Below are 21,956 nucleotides of genomic sequence, written 5' to 3'. Positions count from 1 at the left end.
AGAGGCTGGTAGGAGGCAGTGTGCTGTGTGGGAAGCAGAACCCTGATTAGGGGGCGGGGCTTTCCTGATTAGGAGTCCTATAAAGGCAGGCAAGCAGTCAGCCAGCAGCACAGGAGCCAGCAAACTGGGTTTGTTGGGTTTTTGTTTTGGGGTTTTGTTTTTGTTTTTTCTTTTTCACTGAAAGGTGCTTAGGAGGGTAGGGTATGACAGCTACAGAGGCAGCAGTGGTAGTGATCCAAGGAATGGAAGAGACAAATGAGGATGACCAGATATGGAAACTGTGGCATGTACATTTTCCTGAGCAGGTACCTGAAAAGAGCTTGCTTTTTATGAAGTGCCGCCTGACAGAGCTGGTGGAAGAGAAGATATGAGGCTTGGAAATGCAGGTGAAAACTATGGTTGAGTTTTGAAGGGTTCCAAGCAGGTGATGGACGGAAGGCAAGAGCAGGTTGAAGGGAAAAGCCAAGACTCACAGATGCAAGCTGGACTGAAGAACTTGGAGTGGAGACTGCTGGGTGAGGAAAGTGGCCAATGGAAGCGTGTGACTATGAGAATCAGGCAGAGGAAAGGACTGGCTAGTTAAGGGGAAATAGAGCTCAGGACCGGTTTGCTGAGTTGAAAAAGGAAGAAGGGGCTGTAACTGAAGGAGGGAGGACAAGGAAGACGAGAACAGCGGCTAGTCATAAGAAGAGGGGAAGAGCCAGTGGAGATACCCAGAGTTCAGAGCCCCAGGAGGATACAGGAAGACTCACAGAAGATTGCAAGGGAGAATAAAAGACAAGAGGACTTGAAATCAGAAAGAACAGGAGGAAGTCTGGAGAATCACACCATCACCAAGAAAAAGCAAGTCTATGTGATTGGTGACTCCTTGCTAAGACGAACAGACAGGTCTGTCACCAGAGCTGATCCGGAGAACAGAAGGGTGTGTGCTGTCTGCCAGGAGCTAAGATATGGGATGTGAGCCTGATCCTGAAGAGGATCCTAATGGGAGCAGGAAAGAATCTACTGATTGACTTTATGTGGGAACAAATGAGACAGCTAGATTCTCGCTGGAACTCATCAAGGAAAACTATGCCAGGCTGGGGAAGACACTTAAGGAAACGGAGGCTCAGGTGATCTTCAGTGGAATTCTGCCTGTCCCTAGAGGAGGAAAATGAAAGCAAGACAAGATTATGATGCTCAACAGATGGCTCAGTGGTGCTATTAGGAATGCTTTGGGATGTCTGACCACTGGGAGGCATTCATGGACAGAGGACGGTTCTCATGGAATGGACTCCACTTGAGTAGGGAGGGAAATAGACATCTGGGATGGAGGCTGGAACCATTGATAGAAAGAGCATTAAACTAGGAACTTTGGGGAGATGCTCATGTAATCTCCACACCTGATTCTAATATTGAGCAGGAGGAAAATCAGGTAAGAAAAGATACAGCAATGAGAAAGTAACGGCAGTGGGTAGGAAAATGAACATTAAGAGGAGAGAGAGTGCTGATACCAAAGAAGCTAACAGTCAGGTAGGCAATACTGGCAGCAGAATGACTGTACTCAGTCAGGTGAGGAAGCAGAAACAACTAAGATGTTTCTACAGCAATGCAAGGAGCCTGGGTAACACAACGAAGGAACTAGAGCTACTGGTGCAGAAAGTGAAACCAGATATTATGGGAATAACAGAAACATGGTGGAGTAGTAGTCATGATTGTAGTACAGGTATTGACGGGTATGTGGTGTTCAGAAAAGACAGAAATAAAGGTAAAGGTGGTAGAGTAGCATTGTATGTAATGATGAGGTAGACTGGAAAGAAGTTAGAAGTAACGGAATGGATAAGACAGACTCTGTTTGGGCTAAAATCACTTTGGGGAAGAAAGCTACTAGTGGGTCTCCTGGGATAGCGCTTGATCAACAGATGGGGTGTGCTACAGACCACCAGGATCCGATTTGGATATGGAGAGAGACCTCTAATGTTTTTAATGAAATAAGTATTACTGGGAATTGAGTGATTATGGGAGACTTTAAGTTCCCAGATATAGATTGGAGGACAAGTGCTACTAAGAATAGTAGAGTCCAGATTTTCCTGGATGTGATAGCTGGCAGATTTCTTTACCAAACAGTTGCTGATCACCAAGAGGTGAAGCCATTTTAGATTTGGTTCTGGTGAGTAGTGAGGACCTCCTAGAAGAGCTGGTGTTAGGGAGTATGAGCTAATTCAGTTTAAACTAAATGGAAGGATAAACAAAAAATAAATAGATCTGCAACTAGGGTCCTTGATTTCAAAAGGACAAACTTAAAAACATTAAGGGAATTAGTTAGGGAAGTGGTCTGGACTGAAGAACTCAAGGATCTAAATGCAGAGGAGGCTTGGAATTACTTTAGGTCAAAGTTGCAGAAATGATCTGAAGCCTGAATCCCAAGCAAGGGGAAAAACCTTGTAGGGAAGTGTTTGAGACCAAGCTGGATGAGCAAGCATCTCAAACAGGTGATTAAGAGAAAGCAGAAAGTCTACAAGGAATGGAAGATGGGGTGGATCAGCAACAAACTAACCTCAGAGACAAACTGTCTAAGCAGATTTCAGAGTAGCAGCCGTGTTAGTCTGTATTCGCAAAAAGAAAAGGATGCATCCGATGAAGTGAGCTGTAGCTCACGAAAGCTTATGCTCAAATAAATTGGTTAGTCGCTAAGGTGCCACAAGTACTCCTTTTCTTTTGTCTAAGCAGAAAGCATAGTATAAAAATACTTGTAAACGTTCATTTGTAATGAAAATTATGGTGCTTATGATAAACTGTGTGATCAAAAACAAGGTTTATCATTAGCACCATAACTAGTCACTAGGTTTTCCTTTATCTTAGTATTTCCCTTGGCATATGCCTTTAATTCAATCATATCTTGAGGGCTGTGGTATTTGAGTGTTCGGTGAGGTAAGGATGTAGGGGAATCTTGTATACTAGCAGACCTTCTGTGGAGCTGTCTCCCAACATCATGGTTGTGCACATGTAAAAAGCCTATTTACCTTTTTGGGATTAATTTGTGGCCCTCACCTTCAGGACCCAGCCCTTCTCCACTTCCTGTAGGGTTGTAATCTGAGCCTTCTTGTGTAAACAACTCTGCTGCTGACCAGGAATGTCTGTTTCTAGCAGCATCCTCTCAGCAGCTTTCTTTGGGTAAGTGGCAAAGCTCCCTTCCCCCTCCCAGCCTGTTAATTTGCATGTTCACAGATACTGCTGGCTGCTTCGTTTTGAATCTACTTTGAATCTTCAGAGACTGGCCTCTCTCTGAGAATTTCCACCTGCATGTCCGAATCAGTGTCCTGATGACTTTCAACTATTAAATTGTGCTTCCACATGGAATCAGATGTGCCTGAGCTCACTAGGACATATTCAAAGGGTCTAGAGGTGAGAGTCTGTCTACCACCACCCTTTGTGTTCCCGACGACTGTTCGTCTGCCTGGCTGCTCTGCTCTGAAAAGTCAGTTACCCACCCTACCCTCTGGATCTGAGACACAAGCCGGATGGACAGGTGCTGCATCAGCCTCCCTGTCCTGGGCATTTTCCATTAAAGAGTCAGCATAGGAATACCCATGTGCCAACAACTGTACTACTCCAGAATGCTGGTTGGGCAAAGCCAACTGGTTACAGGGCGTTTTTATAGGCCCCAAAAATTCTTTTTCCATTTTCCCCTTCTGAAACCTTCGCTAAGCCACCTTTCCTGGTGCTCTGTAGAGTTAAGTCAGTGGAGCTGTGCTCAGCTGAAAAACTCTGGCAGTTAGTAATGGGGACAGTCTTTTCAGTGGGTACACTGCTACTCTCAACAGACAATGATTCTTGAGCTAATTGGAGCAATTCTCTCCTGCACAGCTATCCATTCATTCACAAGTTCACTAGGAAGCCTCTCTTTCCCTGAAGGAGCCTTCCTAAACAAAAATCCATTTTTCATAAAAAATCTTCTCCTTCCTTCTTCAGCTGGGGCACTACTCTGAGCAGCAACAAATTCTTCCTGTGTTTAATTTAAGTCCAGAATCACCTCAGAATCATATCAGACAAGTTCTCAACTGTCATAAACTGGGAGACACTCTTTGCCTGCTCACAGTTTTCCTCACTGACACCAGCTGCATCAAAGCCATACCTTCCCTGTGACCTGGTTATGATATTAGCTTGATTAAATATAGTTACGATGTTGTTAACAATCAAGATATCAGCAGGTAGCAAATCGCGAATACCAACCACAATATCACCTTTAAAAATTTCCCCCTCCAGGTGGATTTTGGCCAAAAGTACTTTCACAGAGAACTCAGAGAGCCAAAATATTTACACTTTTATTTGGCAACAAATGTCCTGCTCTGACAAGACTTCTCTTAACTAAAGTAATGTCAGATGCTTAACCGTGCCGTCCTACACATCTAACGTTATTAACTTTTGCGCTGTTAATAAAATTATTTGCCACCATCCAAAGACTCTGCATTAATATAATTCGTGGGGTCATTCCCTTCCTTTTCCATCTCCTTTCAGACTAAGAGACAGCATTTGCACGCCAGGTGGCAGTGTTAGTGCTTACATGGTTAGCCTCTGTATGTAACATCATTGTTCTGTATGTAACATCATTAGCACTCAAGGCGGGTTTCGTGGGTGCAGACTGTTGGGTGTTTTTAAGGTTTGGGCAATTGGGTTTTATATGGCATGGGTCCCACAGTGATTACAGATCACCTGTTTCCTGTTAGAGAGAGATTTTATGTTTTGGACTTTTATGAGGTTATTTAACAAAATTGGGGTTAGGTTTATTCTCAAACCTTTCAGCCCTTTTAAATTGGGGTGCAGAGGGATTACTTTTCCCCTGGGGCTTACACTCACGAGTCCTATTTTCTATGTATTTGTCATCGATTTCTGCTGCTTTTTAAAACTGAGTCAGCCTATCACAAACTGTAGCCTTAACATCTTCTGGTGTCAGCCTAAACAACTGCTCTAGAGTAATTAAATTCAACAGTTTACCAAAGTCATCATATGCTCCCGCTCCCATGACCCACTTCTTAACATAACCAAGCAGTTTGTGTGTGCATTCCACATAAGTAACATTATCAGACATCTTAAGATTACTAAATTTCAACCTATAGGACTCAGGAGTAATTTTAACCTTTGCAATATAGTTGCTTTAATCTTTTTATAATTCAAAGCTTCCTCCAGCCCATTTCATTAGACACTTGCCTCGCTTTGCCAGTCAATTTGGTCAAGAGAATTGGCATCCAGTTTTCTTCTGGAATTTTATGAACACCACAGAATGTAGATAAAAATTCAAGATACTTAGATTCTTTATAAATTTGGCAGGTTTTATCCCAGTCTCTGTTGAGAGGAGAAGTATCCACAGGCTGTTCTCTTTGCCTGTTCAGGACTTGGCATTGCAGTGTGTGAGCCTCTACCTTTTTTTGATGTGCTTCTCTCTCGGCTTGTATCTCTTCCATGTGCATTTTATGAGCCTCCTTTTCAGTTTCAACCTCTGCTAGGTGTCTCTGGTATGCCCTTTCCTCTGCATCCTCAGCCTCCTTCTCCTTCATTTGAAGTGCTGCCATTTTTTCCTTCATGCTCAAACTGTTGCTTGTTTGCCAGGGTCTGCATCTGGATTGCCTCTGCTGCTACTTTTTGGTCTCATTCCATGAGCAAATCTTTCCTCCCCTGACCAGAGATGTCCCCTGTAAGACCTATTCTTCTATCTTTACATACCTTTTTAAGTTCATAACCTCATAGGATTGTGACTCCCCCCAACCCTTAATTCTTCGTGCCACCAGTGATGGTGCTGGAACTTCTAGCATTGTTTTGTTCTCAGTTCTTGAGACCTTTGAAAACCTGTAATATAGTTGTATATAGTTAGTAGTTCTTAGTTGCCCCAGTCCCCAGGCTTTAAGCCCTGTGATTGATGCAAACGGCCTATGCCCGTCAGTGATCCACATACCAGCAGCCTAAGATGCTTGGGCGAAGGGCACATAAGTGACAAGTGCAGTACCTGCAAGTTCTTCAAACCTAGGATGAAGAAGGAGCGCGATATCCATCTGAAAGCAGTCCTGATGGAGTTGGCACTCACTCTGGCACCGGAGTAGCGGTCCAACTCCGCACCAAGCATCGCGGCCTCCGTGTGCAGTGCTCCACTGGCGCCATCCATGAGCCAGCACCAGTCCCCCTCCACAGCTCCGGTCAAGAAGCCAAAAAAGACTGTGCGGGGAAGATCTCCTACCTCCTGGAAGGGAAAGGAGAGGGCGGGGGGCGAGCCATGACCCATGCCAGGCTGCTCAATGCCCCCATTGGGAACTTGGGCCCCAGCCTAGGTCGAGCAGTGCAGCCCATCCCATACTTTGCCTGGGACCCCAGATAGCATTGCGGGCCCAGACCAGCTTCAGGTGCTGTCGACGCCTGAAGCCCTTCAAGCGGCTCAGGAGATCCTGACCCTCTCGGTGCCACCCACACTGGCTCCAGTGGTATCCTGGTCTCAAGGAAAGCCCGCGTTGGGACCTATACGTCTGTCCCTGCCTCAGCAGCACCATTTCCCATCAAGAGGGATGTCCTGCCGTCGCTCGCCCGCCTGAAGCTGTCATGCCTTAGGACTAGAGAGACAGGCTCAGCTGAGCCCTCTTCGGTCCTTGCACCAGGGTTAGCGATCAAGGGACTCAAGGCACACCTTGCTGGTGGATTGGTGCAGACCTTCTGTGGCATGTGCCACCTGGCAGAAACTCTGGGACCAGACCCGACAGTTTCCAAGGGTCCGGTACCGATCAGACACCAGAGACCGCCGATCGCCAGGCCGTCATTGCCCATCTCCAAGAAGGAGATTGCACTACTCAGGGCGATCTTCCCAGCAACCAGCCCGTAGTAGCTTCCAGTCCCGTTTGACGTCCCGGTACTGGTCGAGTAGCGTGAGGCGTGGATCGCCGGTATCTGGCGCAGATCCACTGAACGCCATTGGTCCCTGAGAGCCCAACCAAGACAATCTTGCTCGGACTGGTCAGCTTTGCATGTAGTGACCGGCACTGGTTGGACAAGAGCCACCGCTCAGCCCGATCCTCATCGCCCAGTACCAACCGTTCCGCTGGTAGCTCCGGCTCAGAGCAAGGTTCCCTGACTGCGGGACAAGCCCGGGTACCAGTGGTGCCGACGACATTATCAGCACCAAAACCTGTCCCATGGCCCCAAGTGCAGTGGCTGGCACCATGGTACCCATGGAACCCCTGGGAGTTCACCCAACCTTCTCAGGCTGCCTGATTGGTGCTGGAGCCTCAGTATCCTGTCCCACTCCGGTGCTCGAGGCTTCAGGCGGTAAGACCCTGCAGGTGCAGGAGGACCCAGTGGAGCAAGCTGCTGGACCACCAATGGATGTGGAGGTGGCACTGGTATCGTCATTGCCAAACAAGGCTATCACGGGGCCCCCTCATCCAGTTCCTCAGGATGACACCAAGGTGCACCAGGAACTTTTGAAGAGGGTCGCTTCTAAACTGGGGCATCAGGCAGAAGAATTGGAAGAGCCTTTGGACTCTGTTTGACGTCCTCTGGTCCTTGGCCTTACCCCTTCATGAAGGGGTCTCCAAGATCACTAATACCCTGTGGCAGACCTCGTCTTCCCTGGTGCCTATCTCTAAAAGAGCTGAGAGGTACTTCGTGCCAACCAAAGGGCGTGAGTACTTATACTCCCACCCAGCCCCCAGTGCCCTTGTGATTGAGGCAGTTAACCATAAGGAGAGGCAGGGACAACCCAGGGCCACCGCCAAAAATAAAGACTTGAGGAGGCTGGATCTTTTCAGATGTAAAGTTTATTCGTCTTCCAACCTTCAGCTGAGGGTAGCCAACCACCCTCCTTGGCCGATATGACTTCAGTATGTGGCAAGCCAAGTTTGAAGGGTGGCTCCCCGATGCTTTCAAGGAGGATTTCCGAACCATCCTTGATGAGGGCACGACTGCGGCCAAGGCAGCCCTCCAGGAGGCATCAGATGGCTTCAGCTATTTCCATGTGGTGAGTCACATAACCAGGTGTTCCTCTCTGGGTTGTCCACCAGGGCCCAGCAGTCATTGCAGGACCTGCCCTTCAACGGCAGGGCCCTATTTGCAGAGCAAACAGACAGCAAGTTGCATGGCCTCAAGGTCCCCCGCACCACCCTGAAAACCCTGGGTCTCTACGTCCCAGCCCTGGCATATAAGCGGTTCAAACTACAGCAGCCTCAGGGCCAGGGGAGCCAGCTTCGGCAGGACCAGCCCTATAAACGAGCCAAAGGTTACAAGCACCGCCTGAGCCACCCGCCTCCACCCTCTGCCCAGTGGGGCTCAACCCGTAATAAGCAGGGGGCCAAACAGTTGTTTTGAGGGTGTGCCCAAGGGCGACCTACCAGACTCTTTCCCGGATCCATCTTTCCCTGTGTTATCTGACTACCTTTCCCCTTTCCTCCAGGCTTGGACCACTATAACTTCGGACCACTGGGTCCTCAGCACAGTGGAATGCGGTTATACCCTCCAGTTCCTTTCTATTACCCCTTCCCACCCGCCTTCCCCGTCCCTTTTCAGGGACCCCTCTCATGAGGGTCTCTTTGTGCAGGAGGTAAAGAGGTTACTACAGCTAAGTGTGGTGGAAAAAGTTCCTCTACAGTACAGGAACATGGGGGTTTATTCCCGGTACTTTTTAATCCCAAAGGCCAAGAGCGGTCTACAGCCCGTCCTGGACCTGAGAGACCTCAACAAGTACCTACAGAAGCTAAAGTTCCAAATGGTGTCTATGGCCTCTATCATCCCCTCCCTTGATCCGGGAGACTGGTATGCCGCCCTCGCCTCGAAGGATGCATACTTCCACATAGTGATCTTTCAAGGACACAGATGCTTCCTCCGGTTTACGGTGGGGCCCCACCACTACCAGTTTTCGATTCTCCCATTTGGCCTGGCGACAGCGCCGAGGGTGTTTACCAACTGCATGTTGGTGGCAGTGACTTACCTCAGGTGCTGGGGTATCCAAAGTTACCCGTACCTCGAGACCTGGAGCCACCTTTGACAAGCCAGTCGTCAAGTCTGAAGGGACATCGTGGTGCTTCAAGCCACTTGCTGCTCTCTGGGCCTACTGGTGAACGACAAAAAGTCGACGTTAGTGCCAGTGCGGAGGATAGAGTTCATCGGCACGGTCCTCGACTTCACCTGCGCCAGAGCATTTCTGCCACAGGCAAGGTTCCAAATGATGGCGAACTTCATCATGGAAGTCTCCGCATTCCCTCTGACTACAGCCAGGGGTTGTCTGTGCCTGCTGGGCCAGATGGCAGCTTGCACTTATGTGGTCCGCCGTGCCAGGCTCCAGATGCGGCCCCTGCAACAATGGCTGGTGACAGTCTATTCACAGACCCAAAACCCCCTAGAGAAGATGGTTACCATTCTCCAGGCGATAGTCACCTCGCTGAGATGGTGGACTGACTGCGGGACAGTCCTAGAAGGGGTTCCGAAACAACCCTCCTCACTCCATCGAGTTGGTGTTGGACGCCTTGGACCTCAGCTAGGGGGAACATCTCGGCAACCCCCAGACACAGGGGATGTGGTCCCTGGAGGAGGCGCGATTACATATAAATGTCAAAGAGCTACGAGCAGTTCCGCTGGCGTGCGGAGTCTTCCTGCCCCACCTGTCGGGCAAGGTGGCACGAGTCCTGACTGACAACACAGCCTCGATGTTCTACATCAACAGGCAAGGGGCAGCGCGCTCCTCAACTCTCTGTCAGGAAGCGCTCTGTCTGTGGGACTTCTGCATCAGCCACGAAATCCACCTGGAAGCTTGTCACCTTCCCAGAGTCAGAAATACACTGGCAGACCAGCTCACCAGGGACTTCTCCTCTCATCTTGAGTGGTCGCTCCATAAAGAGGTAGCCTGTATGATCTTCCAAAGGTGGTGAATTCCCCAAGTGGACCTGTTCACTACCAGACAGAACAGGAAATGCCACCAGTTTTGTTCTCAACAGGGTCTAAGCAAGGAATCCCTCTCCAATGCCTTCCTCCTGTCATGGTCAGGGAGCCTGATGTACACGTCCCATCTGATTCCACTCATCAGCTGGGCCCTGGCAAAGATCAAGAGAAACCAGGCACAGATTAGCAGTATCCCTAGGGGACCATGATAAGGGGAAAACATCTTGCACCAGTGTACATGCCAAGCACACACACCTAATATGGAATGGACATGAGCAATACATCTCAAAGAACACCAATTACAGAAAAATTAACTGTCTTATTGGAGTCCTCAGTCCCTTGTTAAAAGTTCCCTTTGTTAGAAATCACAGTCCAGAAATGGGGAGCAGAAAAATGGCCAGTGGATGATCTGACAGTCTCCATTTATATTCTCAGCCTATGTGCATGGAAAGTTACTGTCTGAAACATGGACTCAGGGATCACATGTTTTAAGAGCCCTGCTGAGTCACTGGGCCTCCATTGTCCATAGGCTCTTTGAAGCATCTTTGGGAGGGGCCCACTGGAAGAGTTGGTTCTCCTTAATGGCCCATCAACATATGGCTGGCTGGTCTTAATATAAATCTGTCTTGTGGGTGTTACCCAGAAACACAACATGTTTGAGCTACAAATATATTCATAACTTCCTATACAATGATGATACACGGATTGCACCAAAACAGCGTTGTTCAACAGATCACAACTTTTCCAATGATATCTTACACGACATACTTCGTATAAGATTTATTACAACTGTGCAACACTGGCGATAGATCAGTGGTGATACTTTAGCGTAAACATGGTCATCTTTCTTTTTATACAGCATCACACTAGGTATGGCCCAACATCTAAACAACTACTTTGTCACTGATTTTAGTAAGGCTAATGAATATCTTAGGGATAGTGGTAGGTTGGCTAATGGGAGTGAGGATCTGGAAGTAGAAATTACCACAACTGAGGTGGAAGTCAAACTCAAACAGTTTAATAGAACTAAATCGGGGGCCCCAGATAATCTTCATCCAAGAATATTAAAGGAACTGGCACATGAAATTGCAAGCCCAATAACAAGGATTTTTAATGAATCTGTAAACTCGGGGGTTGACTCAGTTAACTGGAGAATTGCTATTTTTAATGGGGAAAAAAATGATCTAGGAAACTACAGGCCTGTTAGTTTGACCTCAATTGTATGCCAGGTCTTGGAACACATTTTGAAAGAGGAAGTAGTTAAGGACTTAGAGTTAAGTGGTAATTGGGATAAAATACAACATGGTTTTACACAAGTTAGATCATGCCAGACCAACCTGATCTCCTTTGAGAAGATAACTGATTTTTTCAGACAAAGGAAATGCAGTAGATCCAGTTTACCTGGATTTCAGTAAGGCATTTGATACAGTTCCATATGGGAAATTAGTTAAATTGGAGAAGATGGGGATGAATATGAAAATCGAAAGATGGATAAGGAACTTGTTAAAGGGGAGACTGCAACAGGTCATATTGAACTGTGATCAGTCAGGCTGGAGGGAGGTTATTAGTGGAGTTCCTCAGATATCAGTATTGGGACCAATCTTATTTAACATTTTTACTAATGATCTTGGCACAAAAAGGGGGAGTGCGCTAATAAAATTTGCAGAGGACACAAAGTTGGGAGGTACTGCCAATCTGGAGGAGGACTGGAATATCATATAAGAAGATCTGGATGACTTTGAAAACTGGAGTAACAGATGTGATGGGTTCCCTCCAGGGTGCCACCTGGAAGTGGGATACCACTTCGCCCTCTGACTCACCAGCCTGGGCTCCCTCTTACACTGTGCTGCTGTGACAAGCTGCAGACCGCTCCTGGTCCTACACTTCCACCAGCATTCACACAGGCAGGGACACACCCAGCTGCAGTTACATGCAGGCTCTCTGTCCAGCCACTGCATGAATCAACAATAGAGATACTACAGCCAAGATAACCTCCAGCTCCGCAGGCACACATCCCCGCACTGGAGTATAAACCCAAAATTATGCCATCTTGCAGTGCACAGGGAACTGTACAGTGTAAGGTCATAGAGTTTGCCTCTCCCTCAATGTAGAGAGGAAATGCAACAGCTCCTGCCCCTTGAGCTAAGATTCCCAAGCACTTCACACCAAACTTACTGGTTTAGATTAAAACAAACTTATTTTATGTTAACTACAAAAAGATAGATTTTAATTAATTATAAGGGATGGCAAACAGATCAAAGCAGATTACCTAGCAAATAAACAAAACCGCAAACTAAGCTTAACATACTAGACCAATTAGATGTGAATTAGCAGTTTCTAACCCTGGCTGATGATACAAGCAAGCTTGCAGATTCTTAAGGGACAAGCTGCATTTGTTTTGCAGCTTGGGATCCCTACCTCCGTTCCAAGTCCTTTTCCTTAGGAGCTTCTCTTAGATGTTCAGTTGTGTGGGAGTGAAGAACAACAAATGATGTCACTCACTGACTTATATAGCTTTAGCATATGGCGGGAACCCTTTGTACCAAACTCTCAGTTTGTGGAAAAACACTGGTATCCAAGATGGAGTTCTGTGTCATGTGGCCTGGTCACATGCCCTTGCATACCTTGCTGAGTCATAGCAGCCATTACTTACAAGCTGTCTGGAGCATTCTCAGGAAGGCTCACCAAGTGGGGGATAAGCATCCCCTAAGGCCTGTTGTTTTTCCTAATGCCCATTACCTTGACTAGGCCCTTCACAGTCGGCTATCTAGACTTGGAAGCATTTTGCCTAGTGGGGGTCACCTAGATGTGACTACATGTGAAATTCAGATACATAGTGTGACAAAGCTCTGTCCTTGCCTCCGTGGGTCCCACGTTTCTTGGCAGATTTCGCTAGCCTCAAAGGCTCACTGTGACCCTCCACATAACTCTTCTCTCTCTAGAGACAAGGGTCACAGTCTACTGAGCCATTTTCATCATAAGCCAGCGGGGGAGGTGAGGAGAAGTTATCCTTCCTTGCACAGTCTCTGTTGTCTCCCAGTCTCAGTGATTAATCGGGGTCAAAGGTGGGGGGGAAGCCCAGGCCCACCCTCTACTCCAGGCTCCAGTCCAGTCCAGGGACCCTAATAGTATCAACTATGGTAGCTGACCTTTTAGAAACATGACATGTACAATTCCCTGGGCTACTACCCCCACAGCAGCCCTCACTTCCTCAAGCTCCACTTCACCCTTACCTCAGGGCCTCCTTCCTTGTGCCTGATATGGTGTGTATTACTCAGTCTCTCCAACAGCACAACTTCCTCCCACAGCTCCTGACATGCACACTCACCTGACTGACTGAGAGGCTTTTAACTAGTTTCAGCCAGCCCCTGATTGGCTTCAGGTGTCCCAATCAACCTAGCATTCTCCCTGCCTTCCGGAAAGTTCTTAATTGGCCCCAGGTGTCTTAATTGACCTGGAGCAGCTGCCATTTCACTTATCCTGGTACCAGGGATTTGTTTAGCCTGGAGCTAATATATCTATCTCCCACTACTTTTCTATAGCCATCTGGCCTTGCCCCGTCACAATAGTTAATATTCATAACTTCAGATACAAAAATGATACATACATACATACAAATAAGATAATCATTCAGAAAATCATAACTTTTCCAGTCACACCTTACATGACCCATCTTGTCCAAGATGCATCATAATTATACAACTGTGAAGAATATGGGGTACAATGTCACAATAGAAATGGGATGAAATTTTAATAGAACAACTTGCCAGGTCATGCACTTAAGGATTGAGTAACAAGAATTTTTGCTATGAAATGGGGTCACGTCAGTTGGAAGAGACCGAGGAGGAGAAAGATCTGGGTGTATTGGTTGACCACAGGATGACTATGAGCCGCCAATGTGATGCAGCTGTGAAAAAAAAAGCTAATGCAGACTTAGGATGCATCAGGAGAAATATTTCCAGTAGAGATAGAGAACTGTTAGTACCATTATACAAAGCATTAGTGAGACCTCATCTGAATACTCTTTGCAATTCCAGTCTCCCGTCTTTCAGAAAGATGAATTCAGACTGCAACAGGTGCAGAGAAGGGTTACTAGGATGATCCGAGAATGGAAAACCTACCTTATGAGAGGAGGCTTAAAGAGCGTGGCTTATTTAGCCTAACCAAAAGAAGGCTGAGGGGAAATATGATTGCTCTCTATAAACACATGAGAGGGATAAATACCAGGGAGGGAGAGGAGTTATTTAATTAAGCACCAAAGTTGTCAGAAGAATAAATGGATATAAGCTGGCCATCAGCAAGTTTAGGCTTGAAATTAGAGTAAGGTTTCTAACTATCAGAGGAGTGAAGTTCTGGAACAGCCTTCCAAGGGGAGCAGTGGAGACAAAAAAATACCCAGCTGGGTTCAAGACTGAGCTTGATAAATTTATGGAGGGGATGGTACGAGGAGACTGCCTACAATAGCATGTAGCTGATCTGCAACTATCTCCGACGGCTGGTGATGGGACACTAGATGGGGAGGATTTTGAGTTACTACAGAGAATTCTTTCCTAGGTGTCTGGCTGGTGCGTCTTGACCACATGCTCAGGATCTAACTGTTCGCCATATTTGGGGTCAGAAAGGAATTTTCCCCCAGGTCAGATTGGCAGAGACCATGGGATTTTTTGTTGTCTTCTGCAGCATGAGGCATGGGTCACTTGCATGTTTGAACTAGTGTAAATGGTGAATTCTCTGTAACATGAACTCTTTAAATCATGATTTGAGGACTTCAGTAACTCAGCCAGAGGTTACGGATCTATTACGGGAGTGAGATTCTGTGGCCTGCAATGTGCAGGTGCTCAGACTAGATGATCATGATGGTCCCTTCTGGCCTTAAAGTCTATGAGGACCATTCTGATTTGCTGTAAATTACCACATATTCACATAAGGTGCAACAGAGTGAAGAATCCACCCCTTGGATTGCATAGATATAATCACTTAGGGTATGTCTACACTACGGAATAAGGTCGAATTTATAGAAGTCGGTTTTTTAGAAATCGGTTTTATAAATTCGAGTGTGTGTGTCCCCACAGAAAATGCTCTAAGTGCATTAAGTGCATTAACTCGGCGGAGCGCTTCCACAGTACCGAGGCAAGCGTCGACTTCCGGAGCGTTGCACTGTGGGTAGCTATCCCACAGTTCCCGCAGTCTCCGCTGCCCATTGGAATTCTGGGTTGAGATCCCAATGCCTGATGGGGCTAAAACATTGTCGCGGGTGGTTCTGGGTACATATCGTCAGCCCCCCGTTCCCTCCCTCCCCCCGTGAAAGCAAGGGCAGTCAATCGTTTCGCGCCTTTTTTCCTGAGTTACCTGTGCAGACGCCATACCACGGCAAGCATGGAGCCCGCTCAGGTAACCGTCACCCTATGTCTCCTGGGTGCTGGCAGACGCGGTACGGCTTTGCTGCACAGTAGCAGCAACCCCTTGCCTTGTGGCAGCAGACGGTGCAATACGATTGGTAGTCGTCCTCATCGTGTCCGAGGTGCTCCTGGCCACGTCGGCTGGGAGCGCCTGGGCAGACATGGGCGCAGGGACTAAATTTGGAGTGACTTGACCAGGTCATTCTCTTTAGTCCTGCAGTCAGTCCTATTGAACCGTCTTATGGTGAGCGGGCAGGCGATACGGACTGCTAGCAGTCGTACTGTACCATCTTCTGCCAGGCAGGCAAGAGATGGGGATGGCTAGCAGTCGTACTGTACCATCTTCTGCCGAGCAGCCATGAGATGTGGATGGCATGCAGTCCTTCTGCACCATCTGCTGCCAGCCAAAGATGTAAAAGATAGATGGAGTGGGTCAAAACAAGAAATAGACCAGATTTGTTTTGTACTCATTTGCCTCCTCCCCTGTCTAGGGGACTCATTCCTCTAGGTCACACTGCAGTCACTCACAGAGAAGGTGCAGCGAGGTAAATCTAGCCATGTATCAATCAGAGGCCAGGCTAACCTCCTTGTTCCAATAACAACGATAACTTAGGTGCACCATTTCTTATTGGAACCCTCCGTGCAGTCCTGCCTGAAATACTCCTTGATGTACAGGCACCCCCTTTGTTGATTTTAGCTCCCTGAAGCCAACCCTGTAAGCCGTGTCGTCAGTCGCCCCTCCCTCCGTCAGAGCAACGGCAGACAATCGTTCCGCGCCTTTTTTCTGTGCGGACGCCATACCACGGCAAGCATGGAGCCCGCTCAGCTCACTTTGGCAATTAGGAGCACATTAACCACCACACGCATTATTCAGCAGTATATGCAGCACCAGAACATGGCAACGCGATACCGGGCGAGGAGGCGACGTCAGCGCGGTCCCGTGAGTGATCAGGACATGGACACAGATTTCTCTGAAAGCATGGGCCCTGACAATGCATGCATCATGGTGCTAATGGGGCAGGTTCATGCTGTGGAACGCCGATTCTGGGCTCGGGAAACAAGCACAGACTGGTGGGACCGCATAGTGTTGCAGGTCTGGGACGATTCCCAGTGGCTACGAAACTTTCGCATGCGTAAGGGCACTTTCATGGAACTTTGTGACTTGCTTTCCCCTGCCCTGAAGCGCATGAATACCAAGATGAGAGCAGCCCTCACAGTTGAGAAGCGAGTGGCGATAGCCCTGTGGAAGCTTGCAACGCCAGACAGCTACCGGTCAGTTGGGAATCAATTTGGAGTGGGCAAATCTACTGTGGGGGCTGCTGTGATGCAAGTAGCCCACGCAATCAAAGATCTGCTGATATCAAGGGTAGTGACCCTGGGAAATGTGCAGGTCATAGTGGATGGCTTTGCTGCAATGGGATTCCCTAACTGTGGTGGGGCTATAGATGGAACCCATATCCCTATCTTGGCACCGGAGCACCAAGCCGCCGAGTACATAAACCGCAAGGGGTACTTTTCGATAGTGCTGCAAGCTCTGGTGGATCACAAGGGACGTTTCACCAACATCAACGTGGGATGGCCGGGAAAGGTGCATGATGCTCGCATCTTCAGGAACTCTGGTCTGTTTCAAAAGCTGCAGGAAGGGACTTTATTCCCAGACCAGAAAATAACTGTTGGGGATGTTGAAATGCCTATATGTATCCTTGGGGACCCAGCCTACCCCTTAATGCCATGGCTCATGAAGCCATACACAGGCAGCCTGGACAGTGGTCAGGAGCTGTTCAACTACAGGCTGAGCAAGTGCAGAATGGTGGTAGAATGTGCATTTGGACGTTTAAAGGCGCGCTGGCGCAGTTTACTGACTCGCTTAGACCTCAGCGAAACCAATATTCCCACTGTTATTACTGCTTGCTGTGTGCTCCACAATATCTGTGAGAGTAAGGGGGAGACGTTTATGGCGGGGTGGGAGGTTGAGGCAAATCGCCTGGCTGCTGGTTACGCGCAGCCAGACACCAGGGCGGTTAGAAGAGCACAGGAGGGCGCGGGACGCATCAGAGAAGCTTTGAAAAACAGTTTCATGACTGGCCAGGCTACGGTGTGAAAGTTCTGTTTGTTTCTCCTTGATGAACCCCCCCACCCCTTGGTTCACTCTACTTCCCTGTAAGCTAACCACCCTCCCCTCCTCCCTTTAATCATTGCTTGCAGAGCCAATAAAGTCATTGCTGCTTCACAGTCATGCATTCGTTATTCATTCATCACACAAATAGGGGGATGACTACCAAGGTATCCCAGGAGGGGTGGTGGAGGAGGGAAGGAAAATGCCACACAGCACTTTAAGCACAGCACTTTAAAAGTTTACAACTTTAAAATTTATTGAATGACAGCCTTCTTTTTTTTGGGCAATCCTCTGTGGTGGAGTGGCTGGTTGGCCGGAGGCCCCCCCACCGCGTTCTTGGGCGTCTGGGTGTGGAGGCTATGGAACTTGGGGAGGAGGGCGGTTGGTTACAGAGGGGCTGCAGTGGCAGTCTGTGCTCCAGCTGCCTTTGCTGCAGCTCAACCATACACTGAAGCATACTGGTTTGGTCCTGCAGCAGCCTCAGCATTGAATCCTGCCTCCTCTCATCACGCTGCCGCCACCTTTGAGCTTCAGCCCTGTCTTCAGCCCGCCACTTACTCTCTTCAGCCCGCCACTTACTCTCTTCAGCCCTCCACCTCTCCTCCCGGTCATTTTGTGCTTTCCTGCACTCTGACATTATTTGCCTCCACGCATTCGTCTGTGCTCTGTCAGTGTGGGAGGACAGCATGAGCTCGGAGAACATTTCATCACGAGTGCGTTTTTTTTTCTTTCTAAGCTTCACTAGCCTCTGGGAAGGAGAAAATCCTGTGATCATTGAAACACATGCAGCTGGTGGAGAAAAAAAAAGGGACAGCGGTATTTAAAAAGACACATTTTATAAAACAGTCGCTACACTCTTTCAGGGTAAACCTTGCTGTTAACATTACATACATAGCACATGTGCTTTCGTTACAAGGTCGCATTTTGCCTCCTCCCACCGCGTGAACGGATTTTGGTTGAATGCCAGCAAACATACACTGCAATGCTTTGTTCTACAGTGATTCCCCAGTACGTGTTGCTGGCCTGGAGTGGTAAAGTGTCCTACCATGAAGGACGAAATAAGGCTGCCCTCCCCAGAAACCTTTTGCAAAGGCAGAACCGCAAATGCCAGGGCAAAGTAATCCTTTCACATGCTTGCTTTTAAACCATGTATAGCATTTTAAAAGGTACACTCACCAGAGGTCCCTTCTCCGCCTGCTGAGTCCAGGAGGCAGCCTTGGGTGGGTTCGGGGGGTACTGGCTCCAGGTCTAGGGTGAGAAACAGTTCCTGGCTGTCGGGAAAACCGGTTTCTCCGCTTGCTTGCTGTGAGCTATCTACAACCTCCTCATCATCATCTTCTTCGTCCCCAAAACCTACTTCTGTATTGCCTCCATCTCCATTGAAGGAGTCAAACAACACGGCTGGGGTAGTGGTGGCTGAACCCCCTAAAATGGCATGCAGCTCATCATAGAAGCGGCATGTTTGGGGCTCTGACCCGGAGCGGCTGTTCGCCTCTCTGGTTTTCTGGTAGGCTTGCCTCAGCTCCTTCAGTTTCACGCGGCACTGCTTCGGGTCCCTGTTATGGCCTCTGTCCTTCATGCCCTGGGAGATTTTCAGAAAGGTTTTGGCATTTCGAAAACTGGAACGGAGTTCTGATAGCACGGATTCCTCTCCCCAAACAGCGATCAGATCCCGTACCTCCCGTTCAGTCCATGCTGGAGCTCTTTTGCGATTCTGGGACTCCATCATGGTCACCTCTGCTGATGAGCTCTGCATGGTCACCTGCAGCTTGCCACGCTGGCCAAACAGGAAATGAGATTCAAAAGTTCGCGGTTCTTTTCCTGTCTACCTGGCCAGTGCATCTGAGTTGAGAGCGCTGTCCAGAGCGGTCAGAATGGAGCACTCTGGGATAGCTCCTGGAGGCCAATACCATCGAATTGTGTCCACAGTACCCCAAATTCGAGCCGGCAACGTCGATTTAAGCGCTAATCCACTTGTCAGGGGTGGAGTAAGGAAATCGATTTTAAGAGCCCTTTAAGTCGAAATAAAGGGCTTCATTGTGTGGACGGGTGCAGGTTTAAATCGATTTAACGCTGCTAAATTCGACCTAAAGTCCTAGTGTAGACCAGGGCTTTGGGTGGTGATTTACTCTGGTATTGATGTCCCCATTAATGTGGCTGCAGGGCAGATGCATTGTTGCCCCCCAGTACCCTTCAGCTCTTTATTTGTGTAGTGACACTACTGTTGAACTAAATAATTCAGTTTTTCTTTAAAGAACACCAAGGGGTTGTTTTCATCTACCCAAGTACAGATGTAGCAGAAAATCCATGTGCTGTTTAACAGAGATGGGCCTGAATGTGATCCTTAGCTCTTAACACCTTGAACTTTGGGAAAGTTTGGATGTGCATAATATTCCACATCCAAACTTTGTTGCTCAAGTCCATATCCAAGTGTGTGTGTGTGTATATATATATAAGCCAGAATCCTATTTTAAAACAAATAAGGTTCACACCATTTCTTGGAAGCAGTTTACTACATCTGTCTTCACAACTTCACAACTCATTTCCTAAGGGATGAGACTAGAATCCCTTTCTTAGCAGCTGGTTAGTTATTCTCTTCTTTTTGGACAACAGTTTTTGTTTTAATTTAAACCAGTTATAAAAAAACCTCATTGATGTAAAAAGCTAACTTTCTGAAGTAAAAAAACAACCCCAATTACAGTTAAAAATAACAGTTTTTAAAGTTATGTAGCATCTTTTGTCCAAGGATACTGAAATGCTTTAGCAATGTTAGTCAATTTCTCAACTTTTTTTGCAGGAAGATATGTAAATATTATTGCTCCCATTTTAGAGACAGGAAAACCGAGACACCTAGAGTTTAGGACCCAAATATTAAAACATGTGCAAGACACCTAGGGGGAAATCCTTGTTCCATTGAAGTAACTGGCAAAATGTCCATTAACTTCAGTGGGACCAGGATTTCACCCTGATGCATATGCACAGATTAGGGTTGTAATATGTAATGGTGGCATGCATATTCCTGACTTGTGTGCATTCAGGTGACTTGCACTTATAATTCATGTGCCCGCTGAAGAATGTGTATGCTTTCTATGCAGACTAGCTCTGCATGAGGCAGACTTAGCATGTTATGGGCACGTAGACAACTCTGTTGGATAGAGGTTGTTGCATCCTTACTCCAGGGGGTTGCCCAGATAAAGCGTCATTGGTTTAGGATCCTGGTGTATAATAATCTGCTAGGATTCCTGCTCATTATTCAGTCTTTGATCCAGTGCCATAAATTGGAACTTGGTCCTTTGATTGTACAGTAGCTGATTTTTAGACATTGGGTAAAATTTTCAAAAGCACCATTGATTGTCAATGAAACTTGGGTACCTAAGTGACTCACTTTTGAGATGGGCTTAGTCTCCTAAATCACCTGGGCCACATTAAAAAATTTAATCCATTTTTTTTTGTATATTACTTTTTTCCCTAATAAAGGCTGCTTGGCTACTGAGAGCTGTCACCTGCATAGATCTCACCACTCTTTCAGGCGATGACACCCCTTCAAACATTCACAGGCTTTGTTACAAAGCCAAGCATCCAATCAGAGAGGATCTTTTGAGAGCCATGAACATGCATGATAAAGGTATGATGGTTTTGGTTACATTACTTGCAAGCTTTGGTTTTATAAAACTGGTTATGGACAGAACATTAACTCAACAACATCTTCTTTTTCGATTTCTACTGCCTGAACATTACTGATGTTAGAGCTAGTATTGCACAGCCAAACAGCCCTGGCAGACTGAACTGCCTAGACAGTCTCATTCAAAGAAATGGTAATATAAGGTCTGATTGCAAAATCTTTATCCCTAGTTATGATGTAAGATGTGTGGGGGGGAAAACCTCACCTTGATTTACAGATCCCAGATTGAGATTGTAATATGGGCAGTTATAGAATATACTACAGTATTTGACATGGAAACCATAAAGAAATACAAAAAACCCACATCTCTCTTTTAATAACTGGATGGTAAGGTGGCACTAAATTTATTTGCATTAAAATGCACATGATATCCCCAATAAACGTTTGGGCTTTTTTTTTAGTGTTTGTAAATATTTTGGGTCATAACCCTGGTTGAGGTTATTTTGTGTAGCTCCAGGATCTGGCTCTTTGCCTTTGTGCAGACAATTAGATACAGACACGTGCTGTGTGTTGAAATATTTGGCTTTTTTATCTCGCCTCAGAATTGTCTCTGCCACCCAGTTATGTCAGTAACTAAGCAAGGGATCAAAATAGCAGTTAGTTCTATCTACTACTGGGGACTTCACTAGGGGTCAGGAGTTGACCATAAGGGTGTGTCCACTACAGCTGGAAGACATGATTCCCAGTGTGGGCAGACAGATTTGCTCTAGCTCGAGTAGAGCTAGTGCACTAAAAATAGTAGTGTGGACATTACTGCACGGGCAGCAGCTCAGGCAAGCTGCCCAAGTCCAAGTCCACCTGACCCCTGGGGTCCAAGCTTAGGCAGCTAGCTGAGCCACCACCCTTGCAGCAATTTCCATGCTACTATTTT

General features: G+C 47.2%; 2 protein-coding genes across 4 annotated transcripts in view; one reads left to right on the top strand and one right to left on the bottom strand.

The window, feature by feature from the left end:
* Nucleotides 1-21,956, top strand: part of DERA (deoxyribose-phosphate aldolase) — a 93,564-nt gene that overhangs the window by 17,936 nt on the left and 53,672 nt on the right. For 2 of the 3 annotated variants that reach the window (XM_048827750.2, XM_048827739.2), the window contains exon 3: nucleotides 20,881-21,028. In XM_048827750.2, the coding sequence (XP_048683707.1) occupies nucleotides 20,881-21,028 (148 nt within the window). Of the gene's footprint in view, nucleotides 1-3,207; nucleotides 3,385-20,880; nucleotides 21,029-21,956 lie in introns of all 3 variants that reach the window. The other variant, XM_048827760.2, reaches the window with a different exon arrangement.
* LOC142070660 (uncharacterized) lies at nucleotides 17,634-18,997 on the bottom strand. The gene is made up of 2 exons (XM_075124551.1): nucleotides 18,580-18,997; nucleotides 17,634-18,192 (listed from the first exon to the last, which is right to left on the bottom strand). Exons 1-2 carry the CDS (start codon nucleotides 18,980-18,982, stop codon nucleotides 17,651-17,653), a joined length of 945 nt encoding a protein of 314 aa, XP_074980652.1. The 5' UTR covers nucleotides 18,983-18,997; the 3' UTR covers nucleotides 17,634-17,650.

Source organism: Caretta caretta, chromosome 1 (assembly GCF_965140235.1).
Source record: "Caretta caretta isolate rCarCar2 chromosome 1, rCarCar1.hap1, whole genome shotgun sequence".
Classification (NCBI taxonomy): Eukaryota; Metazoa; Chordata; order Testudines; family Cheloniidae; genus Caretta; species Caretta caretta.
Note: the sequence above shows the minus strand (reverse complement) of the source record. Positions and strands in the feature narration are given on the sequence as shown.